At 42.5% G+C, this 26,518-nt stretch overlaps 1 protein-coding gene across 11 annotated transcripts in view; it reads right to left on the bottom strand.

The window, feature by feature from the left end:
• Positions 1–26,518, bottom strand: part of APBB2 (amyloid beta precursor protein binding family B member 2) — a 374,559-nt gene that overhangs the window by 175,629 nt on the left and 172,412 nt on the right. For all 11 annotated transcript variants that reach the window (XM_045997053.1, XM_045997055.1, XM_045997052.1 and 8 more), the window contains 2 exons: positions 20,297–20,365; positions 6,705–7,520 (listed from right to left, as the gene is read on the bottom strand). In XM_045997053.1, the coding sequence (XP_045853009.1) occupies positions 6,705–7,520; positions 20,297–20,315 (835 nt within the window). In that variant the 5' untranslated portion in view covers positions 20,316–20,365. The remainder of the gene's footprint in view (positions 1–6,704; positions 7,521–20,296; positions 20,366–26,518) is intronic.

Below are 26,518 nucleotides of genomic sequence, written 5' to 3'. Positions count from 1 at the left end.
GAGAAGAGAGTGTGGGGGTGGGGGAAATACAAATTAAACTTCTTTGGTAATTAACTGAAAAGAAAAGAAGAAAAAAGAGATTCTTTACTTTTTGACACCTCTAGGGGCAATGGCTTCCTTGGCTCTCCATCTGATGCCGATTTAGTCCCCAGCACAAGTAATCAAGTACCTGACTGTCCACATCCCTATCGACTGAAGTTCCCTCCTCTGAGCATCCTCTGTCCCACAGCCCTCTGGCCCCTCAGAGTCCCTTCCGGGTCCATTAGAATGGATCTGTTACCTTGTGCTCACTACCACACTTAGACTTTCGCTACCATTCATTTCATTGTATTTACCTCTTTGTTTCCTAAAGTATAATACTTTTTTTTTTAAAGCTTTTATTTATTTATTTGACAGAGATCACAAGCAGACAGAGAGGCAGGCAGAGAGAGGAGAGGAGGAAGCAGGTTCCCCACTGAGCAGAGAGCCCGATGCGGGGCTTGATCCCAGAACCCTGGAATCATGATCTGAGCCGAAGGCATAGGCTTTAACCCACTGAGCCACCCAGGCGCCCCTGAAGTATAATACTTTAAAGAGCAACCAAGAACCATCGTGAACATTTAAGGGAATACTTTTTTTTTTTTTTGTCTAGAACTTTCCAAAACACTTAATTGAGCAAAATCATTTTCTTCCCTAAGTTCATGAGGTGAGATAAGAATTATTTTTATTTCTCTTACCCCCAGGGTATGAAAATCTAATTTGGAAATCATATTCTCTACCCCAGAACACAGTGTGTCCGAGCTATTCTGGAAACATCTCACATCTGTCTTCTTGAATTCCTCCTGTCACATTATGGAACTCAGCTGAGAAGACAAGACAGGAAGGCTAGTGAATCACCAAAGGGTATTTAAGAGATTAAAATTAATTCAGCAGGGCAAACCAGCTGAAAATGAGGCCTTTCCTATATACTGGAATTATTTTTTTTAAAGGATCAGAGCTTTTGAAAAGCAATTTAAAAATCATTTATAGTTGAAATTACCAGAAAACAACGGACTAAGAATGAACATTTAAATGAAGTTTCTGGAAGAGTTAATAGTATAAACTTAATGCAACGTTCCAGCACTCTTTAGTTAGCCAAAGCCAGAAACAAGAAGAGCTGCCAATTATGTCAACATACTTAGGTTTGTGCCTTGGCTTTCTCCCTCACCAACTATCCAGCTTGCCGAAGAGGTCCATTTTGCTGGCCTCAGTACTGGAACCCAATCAACGCATGACATCAAAGGAGTCAAACTCTCAATCAAACACGGATCAATTTGCAACGTCAAGGTGAAGTGTAAAGGCCAATGTAATCAAAACGGTCCTTTTCCTTGGCACTGGCCTTTCTGACTTACAGACCTATAAACTCAAATACGAGGAATGTTTGTGGTGGACTGAACGACCAGCCCCCATTCTCTATCGCTCCTAGGAGCCTGGAATATAAATCGTCTTATCCAGGTGTTCTTCACAGCTATGGTTTACAAACCATGCTTACTTTTTCTGTTTCTACCCTCAGAGACCACGCATATTTCTCATTCAGTTCCAGCCACCCAACTAGCAACGAGGTAACATTTACTCGGCCTTTTACTATGCACTACGTACTCTCTGAAGAGGTTCGTATTCACATATAATGAACACTTGGCTCCTGCTTTCATGGAGCTCCATGCCTCAATGGAAAGTTTCAAGGAAGGCTGAGGTGAACATGATAAAAGAAGTCTGAAAACATTTCTTTTTTTTTTTTTTTTTTTAAGATTTTATTTATTTGACAGATAGAGATCATAAGTAGGGAGAGAGGCAGGCAGAGAGAGAGAGAGGAGGAAGCAGGCTCCCTGCCAAGCAGAGAGCCTGACGCGGGGCTCGATCCCAGGACTCTGGGATCATGACCTGAGCGAAAGGCAGAGGCTTTTGACGCACTGAGCCACCCAGGCGCCCCTGAAAACATTTCTTTAGGATACAGAGAGAGGACTTCCATTAACTCCAAGGTCTTGAAAGGTTTCACAGAGGAGATGCCATTTGAGCTGGATCTCAATTGTTTATAAGCACAGAAAGATCCTCTAAAATACAGTTTTCCATTTTCCAAACTCTCAAGGTAACTACCACACACACCAAATTGAAGATTAAATCTCACAGAGTCAGGCTCTGGAGGTCACAGATCTATGTCTCTAGGCCATGGTGTGGCAGGAAAACACTGGATGCTGTTTCTGAATACACTGGTTCAAGTCCCACTATGACCACCTTCGTAGAACCTAATGTTGAACCTAATGTTGGCGTAGCTAGTCCCCAAGATCCACCCGGTTTCACACTCTGTATCTTTGATTCTATGAAGCCCCCAGTTAAACCCGAGTTACAGGTTGGTACCAACCTGGCACTGAAACCTGTAGGCCGGTAGCATCAACAGGTTCTATCTTTCAAAAGTTTTCACGCAACCAACATAAACCAGCAGGAGACTACCGGAGAAAAGACACACAATCTGACCAACTCACACTTCTCTGAGTCACCGTGCTCACCTGGGGCCGTGGAGGGAACCATATTTCAGGCAAAATGCTAACAGATCACAAGTTCTCACCTTCAAGCACCAAAACGGGATGCGACCCTTTCTTTTAGAATCGGGGTCAAGGCATTTTTTTTTTTTGAACTTTGGTAAACTCCCATGAAACTCGGTGATTTCACAGATGTTTTTCTTTTTCCTAACAGGCTCTTGTTTTCTCAGAGGGCAGACGACACAGGAGGAAAACAGGGGCAACGTATTGTACAGGTGATTGATTGGGGCGGGGGTGGGGGGGAGTTACCAAAATGCTGGAGAGGGCAATTCAGAAAGAAAGAGAAATAGAAAGTAGTCAATCTCTGGGTTAGGCTGGGCATTTTATTTTATAGATAGCAGTCTAACTTGGAAAGGATGCCCTGAAGGTAGACTGAGTCTGTTCTATTTTTCTCGGCTCCCCAAAGCACAGTCTGCAGTCCAAAGATAACTGAGCCGTGATTTGGTCATAAAACACATGCCACTGTGTGTGATGAGTATTTACTTAAGACAAAGCAGATAAGCAAATATACACACTCAGCAATACAGACTGGTATGCATGTATTATGTGTTCTGGTGATACATACCAGGATCTTACAAAAATTTGGTCTTATTTCTTCTTTTCTTTCAACAGTTAGTGCTTGTGTTTTTTATAGATATAAACGTGTGTATTACATGAAACGTATAATAAACACTGATTTTACCATTGTTAAGTGAAACATACACATTTCACTTGAACTGCTTGTGATTGCTGCAAACATTAACGGTAGATTTCACTGGACAGACAAAATCAAAAGAAACACAAATGCTGGAAATTCGTTGATTTTATTTTACTCACTAATTTATGGAGCGGTTACTACCTGAAACTTGGAAGTGTGATCATGAAGTAAAGTAGCTTTGTTTCAGTAGGATTTCACAACTGGCTATGAGGAAATTCCTAGGGAATTCCCCAGAATTACTGATATTAATATTTTGAGACCTTGAGCATGCTGAAGTAAGTGCAGAGATCCCAAAGTGACCATATGGTCAACAACAGCAGAAGTTTGGGGGTACCCAGGCGGCTCAGTTGGTTAAGCATCTGACTCTTTATTTCAGCTCAGGTCATGGTCTCAAGGTCGTGGGATGGAGCCCCGTGCCTGGCTCCATGCTTGGCGAGGAGTCTGCTTGGGATTCTCCTTTTTCATCTTCCTCTCCCCCCACCCACATGCTTTCTCTCTCACTCTCTCTAAAATAAATAAATCTTAAAAAAAAAAAATTGGGGTGCCTGGGTGGCTCAGTGGGTTAAGCCGCTGCCTTCGGCTCGGGTCATGATCTCAGGATCCTGGGATCGAGTCCCACATCGGGCTCTCTGCTCAGCGGAGAGCCTGCTTCCCTTCCTCTCTCTCTGCCTGCCTCTCTTGTGATTTCTCTCTGTCCAATAAATAAAATCTTTAAAAAAAAAAAAATTGCACAGGTTTGGTTCTTAAGCATGTTTTTAAAAAACTCAATCTCACTGCTTTAGAGTCACATTTAACACATTCTTCTGGGCATATTTGATTCAAAATGTCTATCCTTAGCCACCCATGAAGGGACAGCACCATATTGTCAATCTTCCTTTAAAATGTGAAGGTCTTCAAAACTGACTTTAAGAGAGGAAAATGAACATATTGTCTCCTTGCTTCGAGAAAGCTCTAGCTCAGTTCACGTCATGGGCCAAGCACCAGAGCAACCAACGGAAAGTGAAGCCAGGACACTGAGCAAAGGAGCGGTGAGCAGAAGAGACCCCAGGAAGGAGTCCTGGAGAGACTCAGAGTGGACCGAGCAGAGTGCACACATTCGGCCTGAATTCCGGGCTCTCCACAGGCCCTTACAGATGCCCACACTCAACAAGAAAAGGGCCTGGGACAGAAATAATGCAAACGCTCAGCGGTGGGAGAATCAGTAAATAAACCACAGGGCTCAAAAAGCGTGGACTAGCGTGGCTATTGTTGAGGTAGAGAAACAGCATGTCTTCGTATGCGCTGCTCTACAAAACACGTCCTTAAGAGGAAAAAGCCAACCAGCTGTAAAACCATCTTATGTAATATTTTCTTGTTTTAACTTTTAATTGTGGACCATTTTAAAGATACAAAATTAGAGAGAACAGAATAATCAACCCTATGGACCCATCTTTAATAATTATCAGCTTTGGGGCAGTTTGGTTTCTTTTCTTTTTTTTAATCTCCACCTCAGTTATTTTGGAGAAAATCCCATACATGGTATTATTTATGTTAGTATATATTACATTGTATCTATTATACTATTATACATGTGTATATAGCTCCAAAAGATAGGGACTCTAAAAAATAGCATTATCATAAAATGTGGGTAAATCTTAAAATTTATTATAAATGTGGGTATTGGCCTAAAATGTTCTCCGAGGGGCGCCTGGGTGGCTCAGTGGATTAAGCCGCTGCCTTCGGCTCAGGTCATGATCTCAGGTTCCTGGGATCGAGCCCCGCATCGGGCTCTCTGCTCCGCGGGGAGCCTGCTTCCTCCTCTCTCTCTGCCTGCCTCTCTGCCTACTTGTGATCTCTCTCTCTGTCAAATAAATAAATAAAATCTTAAAAAAAAAAAAGAAATTATTAAAATGTTCTCCGAAAGGAAATTAAAAAAAGAAAAAGAAGAAGAAGGCAGTGGCCATCGCTGGGGAAAGGGGCTAGCGGGAGGAACAGAGGAGACTTTAGTGTACATTTAATAGCACGTGGTGAAATTTGAAATTGGCCTACAACGGCAAGCGCCATGCCTGGCAGAGCAACGGGAAGGCTGTCAGGACAGGAGGGAGACAAGGAGGTCCTGGCGGCGCTGCTGAAAACAGCAGTGGAGTTTGGCTGGAAGATACTCAAGGAGTCCTTGATGTGGATTCCAACACTGGCAGGTGACAGCGTCCATCAGCGATAGGATATGATACTTCTCAGTGCGTAAAAGGTAATAGCTATGAACTCAGGAATATTACTAAACATAATTATGCTTCCAGCAGCATGCAGCTCTAGACATTTAGGAGATGAAATGGACTCATCTCAACCTCCCTACTGCCATATCCGGCTATGGCAGGCTGATGATGGAATCCATCATCTGAAGAACCGCAATTATAAAGGGCACTTCAAAAACACTTAAAAAAAAAAAACAAGTCAATGTCTTCATTTTCTTCTTCTCTTTTCCTTATCTAGAGTCCTTGTGATTTCTCTGCCTTATAGGTTGCAGAAATGTTCTTTCCTTCTGTGGTGGTACGATCTGTTACACTGACAGCCCATGAACAGAGCCTTGGAACCCAAAGGGTAGGTGCCAGGTTACTGGGTTACATTAGAGAAATAAGCCTTGGTGAGTGCTTGTTTACGCTGAATTTAGATACGACAAAGTGCACTACGTGTTTTAATCTATCAGCAGTATACTGGGGGAGCGGTGAAAAGAGGCAATTGAAAGGAGCTGGCTGTTAGAATCTGTTCGTTTCTGCCCCAGCTGTGACTCCTCCGACAAACCCGAAGATGTTACGGATACAGACAAAGGTCAAGAAAGTCTGGTCTCGATTAGACTCATTAAAATCCTGAGCTTCTGAATATATTAAAGAGAAGAAACGCCACTTTCCTACTTTCAAATATCACATGAACAAGGCTAATGAGATGTTCCCCCATAAAGGTCAAAGGGAAATATCTATAATGAGCAGACTTTTAAATTTTGTAAACTTCTAACTTTTCATTAGTGTGAGTATAAATACGTTCCGAGAACTTAAAAATAGTTGGTTCTTTTAATCAAGATATAAGCTGTCCCCTGTAACTATCTCTTGTATTACTTTGCTTAACAAAACCCAGGATTTCTAGGTAGTATACTGAAGTAGTTCACCTAAACGCTGGTGGTGTCATTTCCAAGCAGGTGACGTTCTACTATACTTAACGCCACGGAAACATTTCTTTCACAAAAATGCTTACCAGGACAAGCAACCGATGTAGGAACCACAAAGAAACGACTGAGAAATGTAACAATATTTTCCACACAAGCTGCCTAATTTGACCCCAACAGGCTTGAGTTCTCTGCCCCCAAATGGACTTTTTTTTTTTTTTTTGGTTGGACTAGAGATTAACCCCATCCATAACAGAACACACCAAACGGAAGTGCCACTGTGAGTCTACTCCCTTTCGGGGGGGGGGGGGGGTACCTGTTTCATCCGGGGAACTGGGGGAGGCGCTGTCTTGGGACAGTGTTGTCCAGCTGGACTCCTCATCACTCGGTGCCAGGTTCTGGATCCGGTGTAGGGCACAATCGGTCTTGGCCCCCGTTTTCGGATGATCCTTCTTGGTCTCTGGGCTGGAGGACACTGTGGCCGCCGGACCATCTTCAGGGCTGAACTGGGCCTTGTTTGGTTTCTGCGGCAGCACCTCGCCGTTCCCAATGATGGTGGAGGCCGGGTCCTGGCCCGGCTGCGACTTCTCTTCCACAGCCCCGTGCTGGTTGCCCACGCTCTGCTCTAAGTCTCTGGTTGAGGTTTCCAGGTCTGCATAGTAATTTAGGAAGCTCTTGGTTCTCCTGGGTTGTGATGGTAAAATTTCACAGCCTGAGGAATCGCGCGGGTGGGGCTCTTTGCCCTCTAACTTCTCAGAAGTTATGTTGATGACTGCAGTGGGGGTGACGTTTTTGTTGGGGTCCTGCTGTCCTTGTTCTGCGGCCTTCCGGAGCTGGTTCTCCCCATTTTTCACCAGCTTGATGTTGGCGGAGCCATTTCCCAGTAGGGGCTGTGCGGCTGGATCGGAGAGGCCCATCGCCACCTGGATATTAGTTAGTGCATATTTTTTCCTGCATTTGGGGGGCGTGCTGTTCTTGGTTTCGGTGTGTTTTATCTCGGCATTCAACAGTTCATTGTGAGAGGAACGGAGATGAAGGGTATTTGGTGGTGTGGCCGGGCTGTTGCGATTCGTGATGTCCGTGGCTCCGCTGCTGGCCATAAACACAGCCACAGTGTCTACACCTGAGTCAGCTGCAAAGAAAAAGAAACTTGTCAGTAGCTGCCTGACATGAGTGAACTGCCTAGCATACGGTGAGCCAACATTTTTATACAAAAAACTGAAAGAGTTAATGCTTCCGTTGTATACATTCTTATAGAATTGACCCATTTTCCTCTTTGTTTTCCCTGCTCACTCATAAATTAAATAGGAACAAATAAAAGGCTTAATGTGGGTACACAAAAGCCAATTTTTAGAAAAGCTAAAAGGTCTTCTGAGGGTCCAAAGTTTATTTAGACTCTCCCTTTTGTAGTCATATAAAAGCATTTTCTTCTGGTCATTGTTCACAGCCTTGAAAATCACCCCCTTTCTAAACATTCATACCACATTTCTATTCTGTAGTTCCTTTGGGCAACAAAAAAGTTGCTCAAAAATCGTCTGGGGCTCCAACTTTCTTAGTTAACCTGAAAGGTCACTGTTCACTGATGTACCATACAGCCAAGGTAATTTTTCTCAACCACGTTTAGAAATTGTGTTCCGAATGCCCGGAAAAGTCAAATCTCCACTGGAGTTTGCTAATATCTTTGTGAACATTTTTGACCTGGGCTTAGTATTCGTTCGCAAGAGACATTCTGGAGAAATGGCTCAGTTACTCAAGAACGTACACACACACACAACCATTACTAATAATGCAGCCTTGAGCCCTAGGCTACTGCCCCCAAAGGAGTCTAAACATGTTCCACTGAATTAAAATACGGACTCAGCTGTTTGCGGTCCCCACGTGCCCTTGCAGGACTCCAAGGAAACCACCTGACAATTGCATTTATCTCAAGTATTGCTCATACCATCAGTGATTTATTCCATATGTCTCTTGCTAGGAAGAAAGAAAGGTTTCTCAGACTAGAAGGGAATAAAATTCATCAACAAGAATTCCTAAGGTTTCGCATTTCTCAGTCTGGGAAGAATGATCCCTTTCTTATCCGATCCTCTGCCCTCCACGGAGGCCTCAGTGAGTTTACACCAGCAAATGAACCAAAGCACAGCTCCCAACATTCCTAAAATTGTATTGTGACAACTCCCTCTTCCACTCCCCAGGCAAAACAGGGACCTCCCCAGGAGAGGAAGGTAAGACTATTCCTCCGTTTGGGAGCTTCTAGGTACTCCTTTCTATCATCAAATACTCAGGATTGCCTACTTTAGGAAGGAGTCACCCACTCATCCGGGAGTCTGTGTGCTTCTAGAAAGGTAGGCAACATACGCTGTAGCAGGGCCCACCTTTATAACGCAATGACGGTGTGGCCCACAGAGACAGTTAAGGGCTGTGACCCAAGTGGTTAAACTTCGGACCCCATTTATTTATCAGGATTCCTGCTTACCCAGAAATGTAGCTAAGCACCTGGGCTTCATTTTATAGGAAGAGAGAATCTAGTTTGTTTCTCCCTTTTAAACAATGCTCTGATGACTACATTTTTTACAAATTACACTGTTTTAACTATGACTACTACTTCTGTGTATTATAGATTAGAATTCACCCTCACTCAAGAGCAGCACTTGATAGGAATGGGCTCACCTTGAACCCATAGAGTTTTTCCCCAAGACACGTATCTGTAACATGGGCACACAAGAGAAAACTCTTGGGTATCTAGAATGACATTACTGTGAGAAAGTAGGAAATCTTTGGCTTTTTTAAAGACCTGCCCCCCCCCCTAAAATTCTATGAGGCTATTTTAGGATATTAGGTACTATATTCTAGCAATGTTATTAGGGAGAAAGTTTTATTTACTTTGCTCATAACCGTAAACATTTTCAGAAAGAATACTATCAAAATTTCTAGGTGATTAAATAGCTTTTATATCCTGGGTGTGACAGATAAAAGAACTTTCAGTCATGTTCTTCTAGATGCCACCGTCCTCCCTACGCCCTTTGTCACTCTTCTGTGCGCTAGAAATCACAAAGGGGAGGTTTGGGCGGGTTACATTAGAACAACAGGACCATCCTGTACAAAACAGCTCTGTCTGTGCTGTTTTTGTAGATCAAAGCCTGAACACAGTTTGAGTGTGTTTTCGATATTAAACGATGGTATCACCTGGGAACAAAATCAAAGGTTCACATCTAGAACTAATGCAGCCAAGTTAATGCTATGAAGTATACAGTTGTCTCTGGGAGTTAACTATCAGCTAAGCGGTCATCTGGGGTCAAAAGAAGTAGGCAAAAGTTAACAAATTCCTAGAAGGATGAAGGCTTCAAAGGAGGATGCCCCTGAAAGTGGGAGGCAGTGCCCGTGAGGGTAAGAACAAAGAACTCGGGGCCAGGGAGACAAGGCTACTTAGTAGCTGAGCGATCTAGGACACCTGACCTTCAGTGTCCTTGTCTGAAAAATGGGGCATTTTTGGCCAGGATTGCTGTGAGGATCAAAATGAGAAATGCAGGCAGAGGATTTAGGATAGTAATAACCATAATGTGTCAACAAACCTCACCCTTCTACATCCAAGGGAGGGAGCCCAGGGCTGCCTGCCAGGGGCCCCAAATTTACCACCTGATTAGCTCCAAGTGATAGAAACAGTCCTGTTGTACCAACACAGAGAAAGCAAACAGACTAACAGGGTGGGATAAAGACGTTGGGTTCAGAAGGGTTTAATAATAGGAAAAAAAATTCCTCAGTGTAGAGGTAGGTGGTGTTTTGTTTCTTTTTTAATGCAAAGAAAATCTTCCATTGAGCTGTTTTCTTTGGAGTCCGAAAGCTTAAGAATAAGTCCAAATTCCTTGTTATAACAGATAAGTTAGTTCAACTCTCCATTTCTTTCCTGTAAAATCAGGATAGTAACAGTATCTTCACCTCACTGAGTTTTGTTGAGAACTAAGAGAAATGGCTGTCACGTATTTAAACCCAGGGTCTGGCATACTATTAGGGATTCATATTATTTTACGGTTCCCTCCTTCCTCACGCGCTTCTGTCTCTGCTCGCCATACCGCAGGCCACCATATGTACTGAGCACTTTCTTCTTGCCAGGCACCATGCTGGGAGTAGGGAAACCAAGACACACAAGACGCCACCTGCTAAGTGCTTTCAGCCTTGCTAAACAAACACACAATAATGTGTGTTTGTTTGTAAATGTGTGCTTGATTGTAAAAATCAAGCAGGATGGGAGCTGGGGAGGTGCAAGGGGGTGACTGGTCTTCCCAGCTCAGTCTGGAGAGGATCTGAAGGTAAGAGAGGCCAGATCCGCATTCGGGGAGTCTTCGCGAATCAAAACGCAAAAGGAGATGCGGTAAAGGGGAGGAAAAGTCAGGCAGAGTCCTACAAGACATGCTCCAAGGGTCTGGACTTGACCCCGAGGCAGAGAAGATCAAGTACTTCAACAGACTGTAGAATGAACGAGGCTGAAGAGAAAGAAACAGAGAGAAGAGGTGAGGGAGAAAGAGAAAGAGAGCGAGGGAGAGGGAGAGGGTATGGGGGGTGTGTGTGTGTGTGTGTGTGTGTGTGTGTGTGTGTGTGTGTGTGTGTGTGTTGTCTTCCTTTATGTAGCAGAGGGAAAGGGCAACTTTCCTCCAGCACGTTCTCCAAGATGACTCTGATGAAAAGGTATTAAAGAAGCAATGGAAATGAGGCAATTAAAACACCAGAGGTCATCAGGGAGAGAGGAGAATGACGTAGACAGAGGGTGCCTCCCTAACCAAACAGGCAGGCTAGCCCCATCTTCGTGGTCTCCCATTTGGCACTAGGGTCTGACTCTGACATTTATCAAAGGGAAGCCAAACACACACAAGGAGACCACCTGGAAAGCTACGGTCAATAGTCCTATCAAGACAGTAGGGAAACAACAAGGTGGGCATGGGAGACTTAAGTACGGGGAATGGGGCGGGGGGCGGTGGGGGGGAGTCCTTCCCTCTCACTGCCACCATGCTGAGTGTAGTCATTCACCTCTTGACCAGGGCAGGAAGGTCAGGCCTCCATGAAGCAGCACTGGCTGATGATAAGAACATGGATGGCTTCTGCCCCTCACAGCTTCGGGAGAATGGCAGAGGTGGGCAGAGTGACCTTCAAGAACTTCACTAAAGAACAAAGGGGCAGGGGAGAGCAGCTGCAGGATGATTTGGGGTTATAGCAAGGCATTTTTGTTTTTTAAGGATTAAGAGTCTTCGTGATGTTTTATTGCTTATAAGGCAGAAACACAGAGGGCGACAGAGAAGGGATAAATGGAAACACGAAAGAGGGACAGAGGAAGAAGGGAAAATCCAGGTGATGAGATGAGGGACCACAGCAGATACGAGAGAGTCAGCCTTTTCCAAGACAAGGGACACTTCTTCAGGAGGGAAGGAAGGAGAGGGAGGAAGGGTGGAGAGAGTGACACCAAGTCCAAGAAAAGCAGATCTGACAGTCTTCATTTTCTCCGTGAAAGGAAAGTCTTGCCCCAAGGGAAGCAGGCTAGGGGAACAGAAGGAGAGGAACAAAAGTCCAGAAATAGTCACATGGGAGAAACATAGTGTTGGTAACTTCTTCTAAAAGAAATGTGAAGTTTGACGGCATAAGAACAGACACACAGATGAATGGAACGGACCAGAATCCAGAAATAAACTCATGCATGTACGTCCAATTAACTTATGACAAAGGAGCCAAGAGTATACAACTGAGAAAGGACAGTCTCTTCACTAAAGGGCACTGGGAAAACGGGACAGCCACATGCAAAAGAATGAAAGTGGGCCCGGCTCTTAACCCCCACACAAACATTAACTCCAAATGGATGAAAGACTTAAACATAAGACTTGAAACCGTGAAGTTTCTTGAAGAAAACACGGGCAGTAAACCCCGTGACATGGGTTTTAGCAATAGTTTTTTGGATTTGACACCAAAAGTAAAGACAACAAAAGCAAAAATAAACAAGTGGGATTACATCCATCCCAAAAATCTGCACAGCAAAGGAAACCATCCACACAACGAAAAGGCAACCTACTGAATGGGAGGGGGAAACACACAGTCACAGAGGCGGACAGGATGACGGTGACCGGCGGGGGGAAGTGAGCAGACGAGGCATGCATTCTGGGTATGGCCTGCAGAGGGCAGGGAATGGAGGCGGGAAGGGGATGGAGAGCTGGGAAGAAAAGGCCAAGGACTGGAAGAGTCCAGAAGGTCAAGAAACAGGTGTCATAGGAACAAGGATAGGTTTTTCAACCCCAGTGGCACGCATCCCTTGGGGAGCTTTTTTAAAAAGCACAGAAGGCTAAGGCCCACTCCTAAAGACACCCCAAAGAGTCTGATTCAATCAGCCTGGGGCCAGGGCCCATCAGGGTGATTCCAATGTGTGGCCAAGGTCAAAAACCACTAGAACCAGATAATGATTTCAGAAGCACTCGGAACACTCTGATCATGCGTGTCCCCTTCCTTGTCTTTGCACACCTTCTCAGCATCCTTCCCTCCTATCTGGCAAGTTTCTATTTCACCCTTAAGATTCAAGGTAGGTATCACCTAGTTGTGAACTGTCTTCTTGCCCCTCCAGGCAGATTCGAGGGCTCCTTCTTCTACACTCCCAAACCTTCCTACACTCATCTCTATGACAGCAACAACCCCATTGGGTTATTTTTGCCCTGTTGGAGTTTCCTATTAGACTGTGACCACCAGTGACCAGACAGGAGCACAGCATACAGTAGGCACTCAATGCATGTCTGTAGAATAAATCACTGAATAAAATGGGGTAAAAAAAAGTTTCCCCAAGATGTTTCGTTAACATCTCAAGAAATGTTTATATTAAAAGTCTAGCTTTTCTCAAGCTTTTATCCCATGTAGCATCTGAGCAAGATTTAAAATAAAATCTTTCAAGATACTATCCAGACTGATTTCTTTTGCTCCTTGGTCTCGGCTCAAGAACACTCTTGTTCAATTCTGCCATAACTCCCTGAAGAAGAAAAGGCTATTTCGAGTCAAAAGTACATGTGCTGTGACCCAGAACAGACTGGTATACTTCTCTACCAGACCTAATTTCTCATCAGCTGTCATCCTACCAGCTCCAAGTTTTCCAAGCTCTGCAATGAACAGCTCTGGTGCGCACGGCACAATGCTCCTGTCACCACCGCGCTCCCCAGCACCCAATTCCAGGCCTTCCTCTGTTCCGCTCCTTCCTCATATTTACCACCAGCATCGTTAGTAACAATCAACAGAAGAGAATCACATATGATGGGAAAGAGTGATACAACAATAATATAAAAACTAACAATTATGGAGAAAAATTAATTCTCTGTGGATATAAAAATGAAAGGACAACTATCTTCCTCTTCTGCCCGAGGACCAGTCCCCCTCACCCAACTTTTGCTTTCACTCTTCTCCATGGAAGACAGTTGAGCCTGCTTTCCCCAATACTAGTACTATATGGAGGCCCAGAAGTTGGGGTATTCAAGCTACTTCCACTTATCTTTGCCTCCCATGATCTTACTATAGATTTGAGATCAAAGACCACTTGGTCTAATACTCCCTATAAATTAGGGGGATGGAGTTAAATCCTCTGACATGTGGGCTAGATCCTAAGTGAGAACTCATGGCATTGCCATCCTACATCTCCCAGACCAGAAGCATAGGGATAGCCCTTCATCGGTTTCTTATCCTACTGAATTCTCTCAGTTTTCCTTGGAAGTGTTCCTCTAGTAAATCGTATTTCCCCTTCCCACCTCCTCCCTGCCTGCTTTCAGGCCCGCATCACTTATCAGCTTCTTTCTAAATCCGCAAGCATAACAGCTCTGTGGCCTAGGCTGACACGTGTTGCCCTGTATCATTCTGAAAACAAACTAATCACGGAGCTCTCCTGCTTAAAACCATCTACTGGTCCCTGTTGTTCCAAAGCTCACTCTACAGCCACTTCAAATTGCCCTACGCTAGTCTCAATCGACCCTTCCAGTCACATCTCCCATCACTGCACACCCCCCCCGCGCCCCCCACCCTGTTCTCTACAAGGCAGCCACAATCAACCTTTCTGACAATGCCAAGCCCCTTCTCAACTCTTTCCCCCTGCACAAGGGAGTTTTGTTTCCTCTGCCTAGGAATGTCCTTTGCCTTCATCTCCCCTACCCTCCCCATCCTATATACCCTGCCTGAAAACTCCTATGAATTCTTCAAAACCCAGCTCCTTTAGCCTTCCTCTGATTCCTATACACAACGATGGCTGCCGACTGCTCCATGCTAGGGATGTAGCAGACTGTTCCCATCAGCACTTCTAGCCATTGAGATGTCTATCTCGCCTTCTAAATTGTAAGTTCCTTGAGGGCAGTGACTGTTCTACTCATTTTTAGGACAGTTTTATCAAGATATAATTTACGTATCATACAGCTCACTTTTTAAAATGTGCGGTTTGGGGGTGTTTAGCATATTCTCAGAGTTGTCCATCCATTCCTAGGATCTAATGGCAGAGTGCTGTTATCACCCCAAAAAGAAACCCTCCACTCATCAGCAGTCACCCTCTGTTCCTCCCACGCCCAAGCCCCCAGCAACCACGGACCTACTTTCCATCCTTACGGACCTGCCCATTCTAGACGTTTCACGAAAACACAACCACAGGACATGTGATCTATTGCGACTGGCTTTCCTCACTTAGTGGATCATCACAGCTCATCCTTCTTGTCGTATGTATCAGTACTTCACTCGTTTTTGTGGCCAGATCATATTCCATGGTATCATCAGACCACATTTTATTTAAGTCTTCATCAGTTAACGAACATTTGGAATGTTTCCATGTTTTAGCTATTATAAACCATGCTGCTATGAACATACACATACAAGGCTTTGTGTGAACATACGTTTTCAATTCTTGCAGGTGTCACCCAGGAGCGGAATTGCTAACTATATATGTAATTAATATGTAATAATATATATCATATGTATATAATATATATTTGGTTATATAATGAAATACGTAGTAACATGTATTTATATAGTTACATAATATACATACATTATACATAAAGTTATATAATTAAATACATATGACTGCTCGAGGACCTGCAAGTGGTTTTACAAGGCAGAGGCACCATTTTACATTCCCACCAGCAGTGGATGAAGTTTCTAATTTCTCCACATCCTCCCCAACACTTGTTGTGTCTTTTTTATGCTAGCCATCCAAGGAGGTATGAAGTAGCATCTTGTCATTTCGATTTGCATTTCCCTTTCATTTTCATATTCCTGGAGTTTTCAGGGCCTTTCAACACAGCCTGGCATAGAAGAGTACTCAATAAATGTTTGATTCATTAATCCATCCACTCATTCATTAACTAAATACCCATCGAGCATCTGCTATGTGCTAGCTGCTCTTCTCAAGGCCAAGAATATGACAGTACACAAAATAAGCAAAATGAATGAGGAAGGGTAAGCAAACGCTGGTGACCCCAAGAGTCTTTAGTACAGAGGGGGTTCTGCTCTTGGATTTCTGGTTGTGAGATGGGCCCCCAAGACTTGGTCATTACCTCCATAGCTACTCATCATGCTGTTATCAAGCCCCAAGAAACATCAATGCAGGAAGATCGATTTCTATTGCAGAGATGGATATAAGTTGAGAGTGTCACAAGAGCTAATATTACTACGGCCATCGCTCTCCTGCACACCCATGGGGAAAAATCTGTTACAGCCCGGCATGCATTTCCTCTTTAACTGGTTAACAGCCCTACAATTTTTCTTAGGGAATCAACCTTTCTACACTCTCATTCCTTCATTCAACAGATTCTCTGATGTGCATGGCCATGCAAAAGCCTTCCAACTGCCTTCTAACTGCTAAGGTTATTGCAGTGGGCAAAACTGACAAAAGAAAAACACCTACTCATGCGCAGCTTATGTTCTAAGGGTTCAGCCCATGTGTTTCAGGCAGAGATGACACTGCCCCTTGCTCTGTGGAGGACAGGGCCCAGGCCCAGCCAGTCAGAGTAGCAAATCCCCATGGCTGTGGTGACCAGCTCAAGGAAAAGCACGTGACCCACACAAAGCCAGTCTTAAGACTGTTGGCGGAATGATCAGAAAAGGGGTGCTCTCTTTTCTCTTGTTCTTGAACTAGAAGATCCTAGAACTTTGAAGGGTCACCATGAAGAGGCAACTAGCATTAGCAAGGACCAATGAGCAAGTAAATCTATGAGACAGAGAGGGAGGAAGAAACTCTAATGACGTTGTTGGAATCCCTAAAACAAGCCACACCTGAAATGGGATACCCCTAGGCTTCCTGGCTGTTAAAGTCCATTGATTTTTTGTGTGGGCTTAAACCACTTTAAACTGAGTCTTCTCCTTTCAGCAACCGGGAAAAAAAGGCTTTGTTAATAAATGGAGTATTTTTTGTGAGGCCTAAACAAAATGAAGTAAGCCAGGGTTACTTAAAGTCCATGACTAACAAGGCTTTCCAGACACCCAGAGTCACAAAGATCCCAGCACAGAGACGGAACCCTGTAATTCGGGTGACATCCTAATAGAAACCCATGCTGGAACCTGTAGTTAAATCTGCCCCCTTGGTTTCTCTTTTCTGAGACCTCTAAGCATCTGTCAAAGGAAAATTTTTGTCACGAATGACAGGAAACTCTTCTCTCTATACCCCGCTGCTCTCCATGTGCTTCAGTGACATGCTGACAAAATCGGAAATTGACAAATGGCCCAGGAAAGCTCCAGGTTTGCCCTGCTCGTCGGTGAAACTTGACAGTTTCTTCATTTTCAGGTCTCGGCTACACAGTTTTATTTCCACTGAGGAGTTAACAGCCCAACTTGTACCCTGAGGAATGTTGCCTTTTGAACTAGACCTCAAAGTATGAAGGAAATGAAATAACTCAGACTTTTTTTTTTTTCCTTTTAGGAAGGAGAGGCAAAAGAAGGTTGGCTTCCTGAAATTACTCATGAAAGTAAACTCTCAATGTGACGAAAATGATAAGAACTTCTCTCTGAACAAAAGAGGCAAAGGTTATGGGTCACTGAGGTGGAGAGATCACAGCATTAGAACCTTGGGAGTTTCTTTTTTTTTTAAGATTTATTTATTTATTTTGGAGAGAGAAAGAGCGTGCTTGTGACGGGGGTTGGGGGGTTGTGGAGGCAGAGGGAGAGACAGGGAAAGAATCCTCAAACACACCCGCTGCTGAGCACAGAGCTTGCCATGGGGCTCGATCCTAGGACCCTGAGATCATGACCTGAGCCGAAACCAAGAACTAGACACTCATCCAACTGAGCCACCTGGGCACTCCTAACCTTGGTTAGTTTCTAAAGCCAAAGGAGCAGCTTCACACAGCTGAGTCACAGGGCAACTTCTCCAGGCTTTAGGGGATGAGGGTGATTTCAACAGCTAGGTGTCACCCACCTAAGGGTTTCCCATGCCCACTCAGCTTAACTGCCTAAGGACTGGCTTTGTTAATCACCTCAAAGGGAGATGAGGAGACACGACAGAGATGTACCACAGATACTTTTCTTCAAGATAGTCAGAAAGGTGCCTGGGTGGCTCAGTCAGAAAAGCGTCTGCCTTCGGCTCAGGTTGTGATCCCAGGGTGCTGGGATCGAGCCCCACATCAGGCTCCTTGCTCAGTCCGAAGCCTGCTTCCCCCTCTTCCTCTGCAACTCTCCCTGCTTGTGCTCGCTTGCTCTCTGCCTCTCTCTCTCTCTCTCTCTGTCAAATAAATAAATAAAATCTTTAGAAAAAAAAGAAGAAGAAAGGAACAGTCAGAATGGGCAATGAGAAGGAACACTTATTAAACAAACTCGCCATGGCTCAAGTAGGCAAAATCTTTAAAGAAAAAGGCATTTGGGATGAGGAAAGAGGCACTCTGGAAAAGCACAGCTGAGCTGGGTCTTGAAAGGTAGGCTGGAGTCCACCGGTGGGCCGGGATGAGAAAGGCACACCGGATGAGGAAGCCTGGCATCCCAAATTCCCTGTGGCAAATGGGAAGATAAGCTGTTTTGGAAACCCAAGTTGGAATTTGTATATCCAACTAAGAATAAAGACCTTCAAAGCTTGGGACAGTATATGCTTATTCCAAGGATTTCTGTGCTCAATTTCTAAGCCATATTCATTGTTTGGAAGAGCCTTAATGTCTTTGGAAGATTAATGTATGTTTTAAAGACAGCTTTAGATTTTTATGAACAAGTCTGATGAATACAGTCAAATGATCAAGCTTGAGAATACCGGTTTAGGTGAGAAAAAGCAGGTGAGCAATCAAGTAATGGCACAGGTTGTCTTGAGTAACTGAGAAGTGGGCCTCACGTCAATTCCAACAGGGAATCTAAAACAATGACAGAATCCTTGAAACAGGGTAACTACCAGACTATGTCACAGGCTGAGACCTGCTTTGAAGGGACTCCTGAGTTGAACCTGAAAGGTTCAAGAGGCATCTTCCAGGTAGATAATGGTATATGTTTTGGGGTATGTTTGCTTTTTAAAAGGCTCCCTCTAGTCACAGCTCCCAGGAGGCGAGAAGGGGGACGGAGGCTACCTGATCTCAGTTATCGGTCCTGACTCTGCTGCACTAGCTGTCACCTGAATTTTCAAGTAAAAAATGATTGGAATATACACTCCACTGAAATAAGAATACTGCTTTCCTTGCTAAATGTGTCACATCCTAGACCAATATACGATGGTAGTAGCTGTCATTGGAAAACCCTGCTGGATAACAGTGTCATTATCTCTCATGTACCTACCAGCAAATAAAAGCAACTTGAGTACCATTAGGAAGAAGGAATACATTAGCATAATACAATATAAGTGACAGTAAGAAATTCCTAGAAGCTATCTATGGAGAGGAAAACACATTTTACATACTTGCCAGCTTTGTTCTTACCGTTTCTATACAGAGCCGATCTTGCCATGTAATAAAAAATTTTAAATGCTAAAGAATTCTAAAAGGAATCATTCGCAACAATTTGAACTGCATTTTTTAAAAGGACACGTCTTTGCCTTGATGTACCAAAATCAATATGCCCGTTCAAATATGTATTTACAAAGAAAATCTACTGCCTGCCCCTAAATTATGGGAGGCCTCTGAGAATCAGCTCTAAGTTCCTAAGTGTGGATTTAGGTTTTGTCACATTGTTTTTGGCTGTTTTGAATAAAAAAGGTATTACCTGTGGTTCATATATCTCTCCTGAGCTTAGAGACTTTAATAGCTATTTGTCCATGGCTTAAATCTACTTACGCAAAAACTCGGAATTTGCTTCGTGATTTGTACCCTAACAAAATATGGATTCCCCCAGAATCCTCTTTCACTGGCAGTCCTATCTTGTGTTTACTTCAAAATGTTACTGCAATTACCTCTTCCTCGTTATATTACTGTGAAGCAAAGAAGTAAATCCCACACCACATCGTGTATGGTCTAGCATCCATCATGGCACAAACAGAGGGATGTACAATAAAATTAAGGTGGTTTCCTTAAGGCCTAAACTTAATCAGCCCTAGATCCAGGAGAACGACCTGAGGAGTCTGACTCTAGACAAACCCAACAATGGCAAAGATGCGGTTTATGGAGACTCACCACCAACATCACCTCAATGTCCATACGTAAGTATTTACAAGCTACCATATGCAATACCAGATGGCAGAAGCTGACACAGCTTTAGTTTCCTGTTATGTCAACTAAAATATTATTACATTATGCTATTACTAGAGTCATGCAATTATTACACAAATACACAGAAGTCCAATGGATTTTTCGATCTTATTTTAACAATCTCCTTTTCTAACACATTAATGAACAAGAACAAGCAAAATCACGTCATTTTAGCAAACCATGTTTAACATCCGAACAATCATCCATCATATCCATTTGTTCAAATTTTAATATTCAACTGCTTCTCTGCATTGAAACATGGGGAAGTGGTTCTGACCTGGAAGTACTTCTGACATGGGTCACGGGACTCCAGCTGTGGTGCAGGAACTAGGTTATAATTTGAAATCTGAAAAGAGGGATCATTGGAGAAATTAAAATCCCAAATAACAAAGCATACAAGAAAAAAAAAAAGCAAAGCATTGACAGTTCTTCCAAAAGCTGTCAAAAACATTAAACAATTCTTGGCAGATAATATCCAAATTTTTGTTTATTTATAGTTGGTAAAAACACATTTGACTGAAACTTGAATTTCTGCTTAACTACATTTCCCACAAACATTTCTTGTGATTTTCTTTTTCCCCATGCCAGGCTGCAGTTATCTGTCTGTCTTTGTCTTGTTATTTATCTATGTGTCTCAACTTTCCAATGCTTTTTCTCATTAAAAGCACAATTCAGAAGGCAGTAAGGAAAAAACTGGTACATTTCACCACATAAAAAAGCAAACATTCTGTTTGGGAATACAAAATGACTATAAACACAGTAAAGACAAAAAAAAAAAACAAACTGAAAAAAATTAACATTACAAGGACATAAAGGGGCTAATTTCATTTACATAGAGCTCCTTAAAGTTATGAAGAATTTCCTTGAAGTGATTAAGAAAAATATGAACAAGCCTGTAGGAAAATGAGCAAAGGGCAGGACAAGTCCCAAGAGAAACGCAAATGTACAACAAACATACAAATAACTAACCTCAGTCAAAACTAAAGAAAGCGCAAATTTAAATAACGACGACTCGCGGTTTTCCTCTATCAGACTGCAGAGATTAACAAGCTTAATAGCACATAACTGAAAGCGACAACATTGGAAATAGGAATTTTCAAAACTTGCCAATGGGAGTAAAAGCTGGCAAAACTTTTTCAAGAGCCATTTAGAAATATCTGAGCAAATTTAAAATGCATAGACCCCTACTACTCAGCAATTCCATTTCTTTTCTTTTTTTTTTAAGATCTTATTTATTTATTTGACAGAGAGCGCACACATACAGAGAGAACGGCAGGTAGAGGGAGAAGCAGGCTCCCCGCTGAGCACGGAGCGATCATGACCTGAACCAAAGGCAGACAGGTGCTTAATGGACTGAGTCACCAGGCATCCCAGCAATTTCTGAGATTTTATTTTAGATTTATTTTTAAATTTCTGAGAATTTATTTTAGAGATAAACCTACGTGGACTCTTGTTCTAAAAGCAAAAAATCAGTAACTATTCTTCAGCGGACAGCTGGTTCATTAAATTATGATACATCCATACAATGGAGTCTTGTGCACTATTAGGAAAAATTAAGTGGATCTACACGAGCTGATATGAAAAGGGCTTTACGACATAGCACTAAGTGTTGAGTAACATGCACAGCAGGGCAAAATCAAATTTGAGTACAATTTTTAAAAGCATGCATGTGACTGCCTACACACACAAAAGTGCATACATCTACACAGAGAATTTATTTTTTTTTTAAGATTTTATTTATTTGACAGAGAGAGACACAGAGAGAGAGGGAACACAACCAGAGTGAGTGGGAGAGGGAGAAGCAGGCTTCCCGCCAAGCAGGGAGCCCGATGCGGGGCTCGATCCCAGGACCCTGCGATCATGAGCTGAGCCGAAGGCCGACGCTTAATGACGGAGCCACCCAGGCGCCCCTACACAGAAAATTTCTTAAAGAATAATGAAGAACCAGACATGGTGGTAAACCGCCAGTTTACCAAATGAGACACAAGCGAAGAAAACCTGAAAACAGACCATGTTTTCGATGAGTTACCACCAGGAATATCGCTTACAATGATAATCTATTATAATCATTTAAATGAGGATGCTGCGTGATTCTACTTATATAAGGTACAAAACCCAGGAAAAACTTACCTATGTCAGGATAGTGGTTTACCCCGGAGAGCTGGAAAGGGGGAGCAGCAAAAGGGTACCCTCTGGGATGTTATGACAATAAACACATGGTTTCTTGATCTGGGTATGGAAATTCATCAAGCGGAACCCTCACACGCACATTTCTGTGTGTTTATTACAGTTATAGGAGAAGTTTTTTTTAAAAAGTCAAATGTTGGCAGTTTTCTAAAGCATTATTCAAATTGCTTAGCTTTATATTTGTGAAGACTAAATTCTTTTCTAATCTTTCCAAACTAGTACCTTTAATAGGCATTACTCCCAACTTTATGATTCTGATAATGACCCGACAACTTGGTCTACTGACCCACAATACATTTTTAATTATATTTCGACATATTGTGGGTAAGGCTCATTACTCTGCTATAATTAAAAGGGTGGGTTTATTTTAAATTGCCCTGAAACAGCAAAAGATGCTTCCTCTATGCACCTTTATCTTTTTCCTATTCCCTTCTCAGCTCCTGAAAAGTATTTTAAAATTCAGTTTTCTTTTTTTTTAAGTTTTTGTCTTCAGCATACCTGAAAGTTATAAGCAGAGCTAGACGTGATGTAACAGCTATTTCGAGACAATGAATATCAATAAACAGAGAGAAAGCTAAGAGGCATACTTATAGGAGTAGAAAGACTTGAACAAACACTAAGAATCTAATTTTTCAGAGCATCTAATCTTAACAAAAAAAAAAATTCCTTCACCCCAGCATGAAAGAAACTCCAACTTCTATGAAGTTATGAATTGACATTCTGGCTAATTGCTTCCTATTCTAAGTGGTCCTGTGCTATTATTATCTGACCAATATTTATTCCACACACACCATGTGTGATGCTAGGAGCAGGGGACACTTTAGTGAACAAAACACATTCCCCCTTCTCATGGAACTTATAGACAGGCTATCGGGAAGATGGACATTGATCACAAAATTATTCATCTCAGTGTTTACGGGTCTATGACCTGGAAGAAAAGAACTCAGTTCTCTCAGAAAACAGAATGAAGCAACACGGGATAGACTGGAGAGTCAGGAAACACTTATTTCCTGGAGAAAGTGCAATTTAAGTTGCAATTTGAGGACTACACAGGATTTAGCTAGATTAACATTTATTAAAACACCTACCAGGGGTGCCTGGGTGGCTCAGTGGGTTAAGCCGCTGCCTTCGGCTCAGGTCATGATCTCAGGGTCCTGGGATCGAGTCCCACATCGGGCTCTCTGCTCGGCAGGGAGTCTGCTTCCCTCTCTCTCTCTCTGCCTGCCTCTGCCTACTTGTGATCTCTCTCTCTCTCGCAGTCAAATAAATAAATAAAATCTAAAAAAAAAACAAAAAAAAAAAAAACAAAAAAAACAAAACACCTACCATGTACAAGGCAGCCCCAGGAAAAAAGCACAAACATGCAGAGCTATTTTTCCCTAGGTATTTATCTCCCTTGATGAATAAACCTAGTCTGGTAAAAAGTTTCTAAGAACTTTGCGGCATGGACTACTTCCACATAAAAAGTAACCTGGGGGGCCCAGGCATTAAGCAGCTGCCTTCGCTCAGGTCATGATCCCAGGGTCCTAGGATTGAGCCCCGGCATTTGGGCTCTCTGCTCAGCGGGAAGCCTGCTTTTTCCTCTCCCACTCCTCCTGCTTGTGTTTTCTCTCTCACTTGCTTGCTTCCTCTCTCTCTGTGTCAAATAAATAAATAAGATGCTTTAAAAAAAACAAAACAAAACAAGTAACCTGAGAAATACAAAAGCAATCTATGGTTTTAAGAATAATCCATAGCTGAGGCACCTGGGTGGCTCGGTCAGGTAAGCATGGGACTCTTGATTTTGGCTCAGGTCATGATCTCAGGGTTGTGATATCAAGCCCCAAGTTGGGCTCTCCAATCTGTGGAGATCTACTAGAGATGCCCTCTCTCCCTCTCCCTCTGGCCCTCCGTGCCACACACCCATGCTCCTTTTCTTTCTCTCAAATAAATCAGTAAAGCTTAAAAAAAATAAATAAATAAAATAATAATAATAAAATAATCTGTAGCCATGTGGTCCAATATGGCAGCCACGAGGAGCAACTGGAGCTAATGAACACCTGAGTGACTAGTACAACTAAGGAACAGAATTTCTCATTTTATTTCATTATAATGAATTTAAATCTAAATTTATCAACTGATACTTGACTGTTGAAGGGAACTTCTTGGGTAGGTGAAGCTACTTTTTCAATAACACATTTTATGAAATCTAAATAGAGATCCAGTATTTCTATTGAAAATTCGGCATCCACATTGAGTGCTGGAAGCGTAAACCACACAGATTTTAAATACTTTGCATGAAAAAAAGTAAAATCTCTCATTAATAATTTTAAAACACTGATTACATGTTGAAATGATGCTATTTTGGATATACAGAGTTAGATAAAACATACTGTTAATTTCACTTTATTTTTTTTGATAATGTGGTTACTAAAAAACTTCAGATAACATCTGTGGCTCATTACTTTTCTGTTGGAGAACCACTGATCAAGGGAATGCAGACAGACTCTGAAACTTTACCCTCATCAAAATATTATCTACCTTTTCCATTTCCATAAAAGCAAAGACCGGCAGAGACGCTCCCTCAGCTGTAAAGCTGGAGAAGGTCGGCCAGCATCAGAACAGGTACCTGTTTCCATGAAACCACATAGTGAGTTCAAAGACATAGAGATTCGCACAGGCCACTACAAGCTCCACGTGAAGAATACAGCTGCGATTTTATTTTCTTTAAGATTTTATTTATTTTTGAGAGAGAGAAAGGGAGAGAGAGAATACAAGTGGGGGGAAAGCAAGGGGAAGAGAGAAAGCATCTCCAGCAAACTCCCCACTGAGCACAGAGCCCAACTGGGGCTCAATCCCATGACCCTGAGGTCATGACCTAAGCTGAAATCAAGAGTCAGATGCCTAACCAACTGAGCCAACCAGATGCCCTGAGACTATAGTTGTGATTTTGTTTTATTTTTTTATTAAAGATTTATTTATTTATTTATTTATTTATTTGAGAGACAGAGACAGCATACGGGGGAGGGAGAGAATCTCAAGCAGACCCTGCACTGAGCACGCAGCCCACACAGGGCTCGATCTCAGGACCCTGAGATCATGACCTAACAGCTGATTTTAAAACAAAGCATAAAACCTGTGTCAATGAAATAATCTAGTAACAATAGTTTCCTTCCAGCAGCATTTTCCTGTGTCCCATTAATGAAAATTAATGCTTCTATGCCTTGTGGTAATGCCATTAAAGCTCATTAAACGTCGCACAGGACCACAGAAGAGCATCTCCAAGCAGAAATCACGTGCACACTCCTAAACAAATGAATGAGCGCATAAATAAATTAAATTCCCTCTTGTATCTGGTTTAGTATAAGAACCTTTGTGCTTTTTTCCCCCGTTGGATATAAATATGTAAATACAAAATTTTACATATTATCAATTCAACTTTTTCTATTTTAACCATCAAAACCTCAAAGGCTTTATTTTTCTCAATATGATATGTCCCTGACCAAGAATGCTACATCTCACTATAATAAGGCCGAATGTGTACTGATTATTCTTTTTATTTGTGATATTATATTGTAATTTAGAATAAAGACACTTTCCTCTTATTTTTATTGTGTGTTTTGCCATTTTCTCAGTATGAAATTACACACTGTACGCATAAGGTTTCAAGTAGGAAACAGATGATACAATCAAATTAAGATGGGTTTAATTAGGGATTATCAAAAAAAAAAAAAAAGGCTGGCAGTAGGAAATCCACAAGGGATAATGCAGACTCCAGGAGTGGCAAGAGCAAGTTACCATCCCTGGTCTGAGGGACGAGAAAGTTGTACACAGAGAGGACACTGCCCTACATGGTCACCATCTGCAATGGAAGGCATAGCGGGCTTTCAGCAACCCTGCACAAAACTGGAATCTTCTCCTGCTCTCACTGCCTGATCTTTTGACTGTAAGGTTGAGAAACTATTCCCGAGTAAGCTACAGTTGTGTGTAATTCTTCTTTTTCCAAGAAAGAGATGAAAATTCACATGCGTTCACCCATTTAGATACAGCTCAAGTACTGTGCCCTTGATAAGATTTTCTTTGAATTACCTAATTACTTTTTTAAAGATTTTATTTAGGGGGCACCTGGGTGGTTCAGTGGGTTAAAGCCTCTGCCTTCGGCTCAGGTCATGATCCCGGGGTCCTGGGATCGAGTCCTACATTGTGCTCTCTGCTCAGCGGGGAGCCTGCTTCCCCCTATCTCTCTCTCTGCCTGCCTATCTGCCTACTTGTGATCTCTGTCAAATAAATAAATAAAATCTTAAAAAAAAAAAGATTTTATTTACTTATTGGA

Source organism: Meles meles, chromosome 2 (genome assembly GCF_922984935.1).
Source record: "Meles meles chromosome 2, mMelMel3.1 paternal haplotype, whole genome shotgun sequence".
In the NCBI taxonomy this organism is placed as follows: Eukaryota; Metazoa; Chordata; class Mammalia; order Carnivora; family Mustelidae; genus Meles; species Meles meles.
The sequence above is the reverse complement of the archived record's forward strand: the minus strand, read 5'-3'. Positions and strand labels throughout refer to the sequence as shown.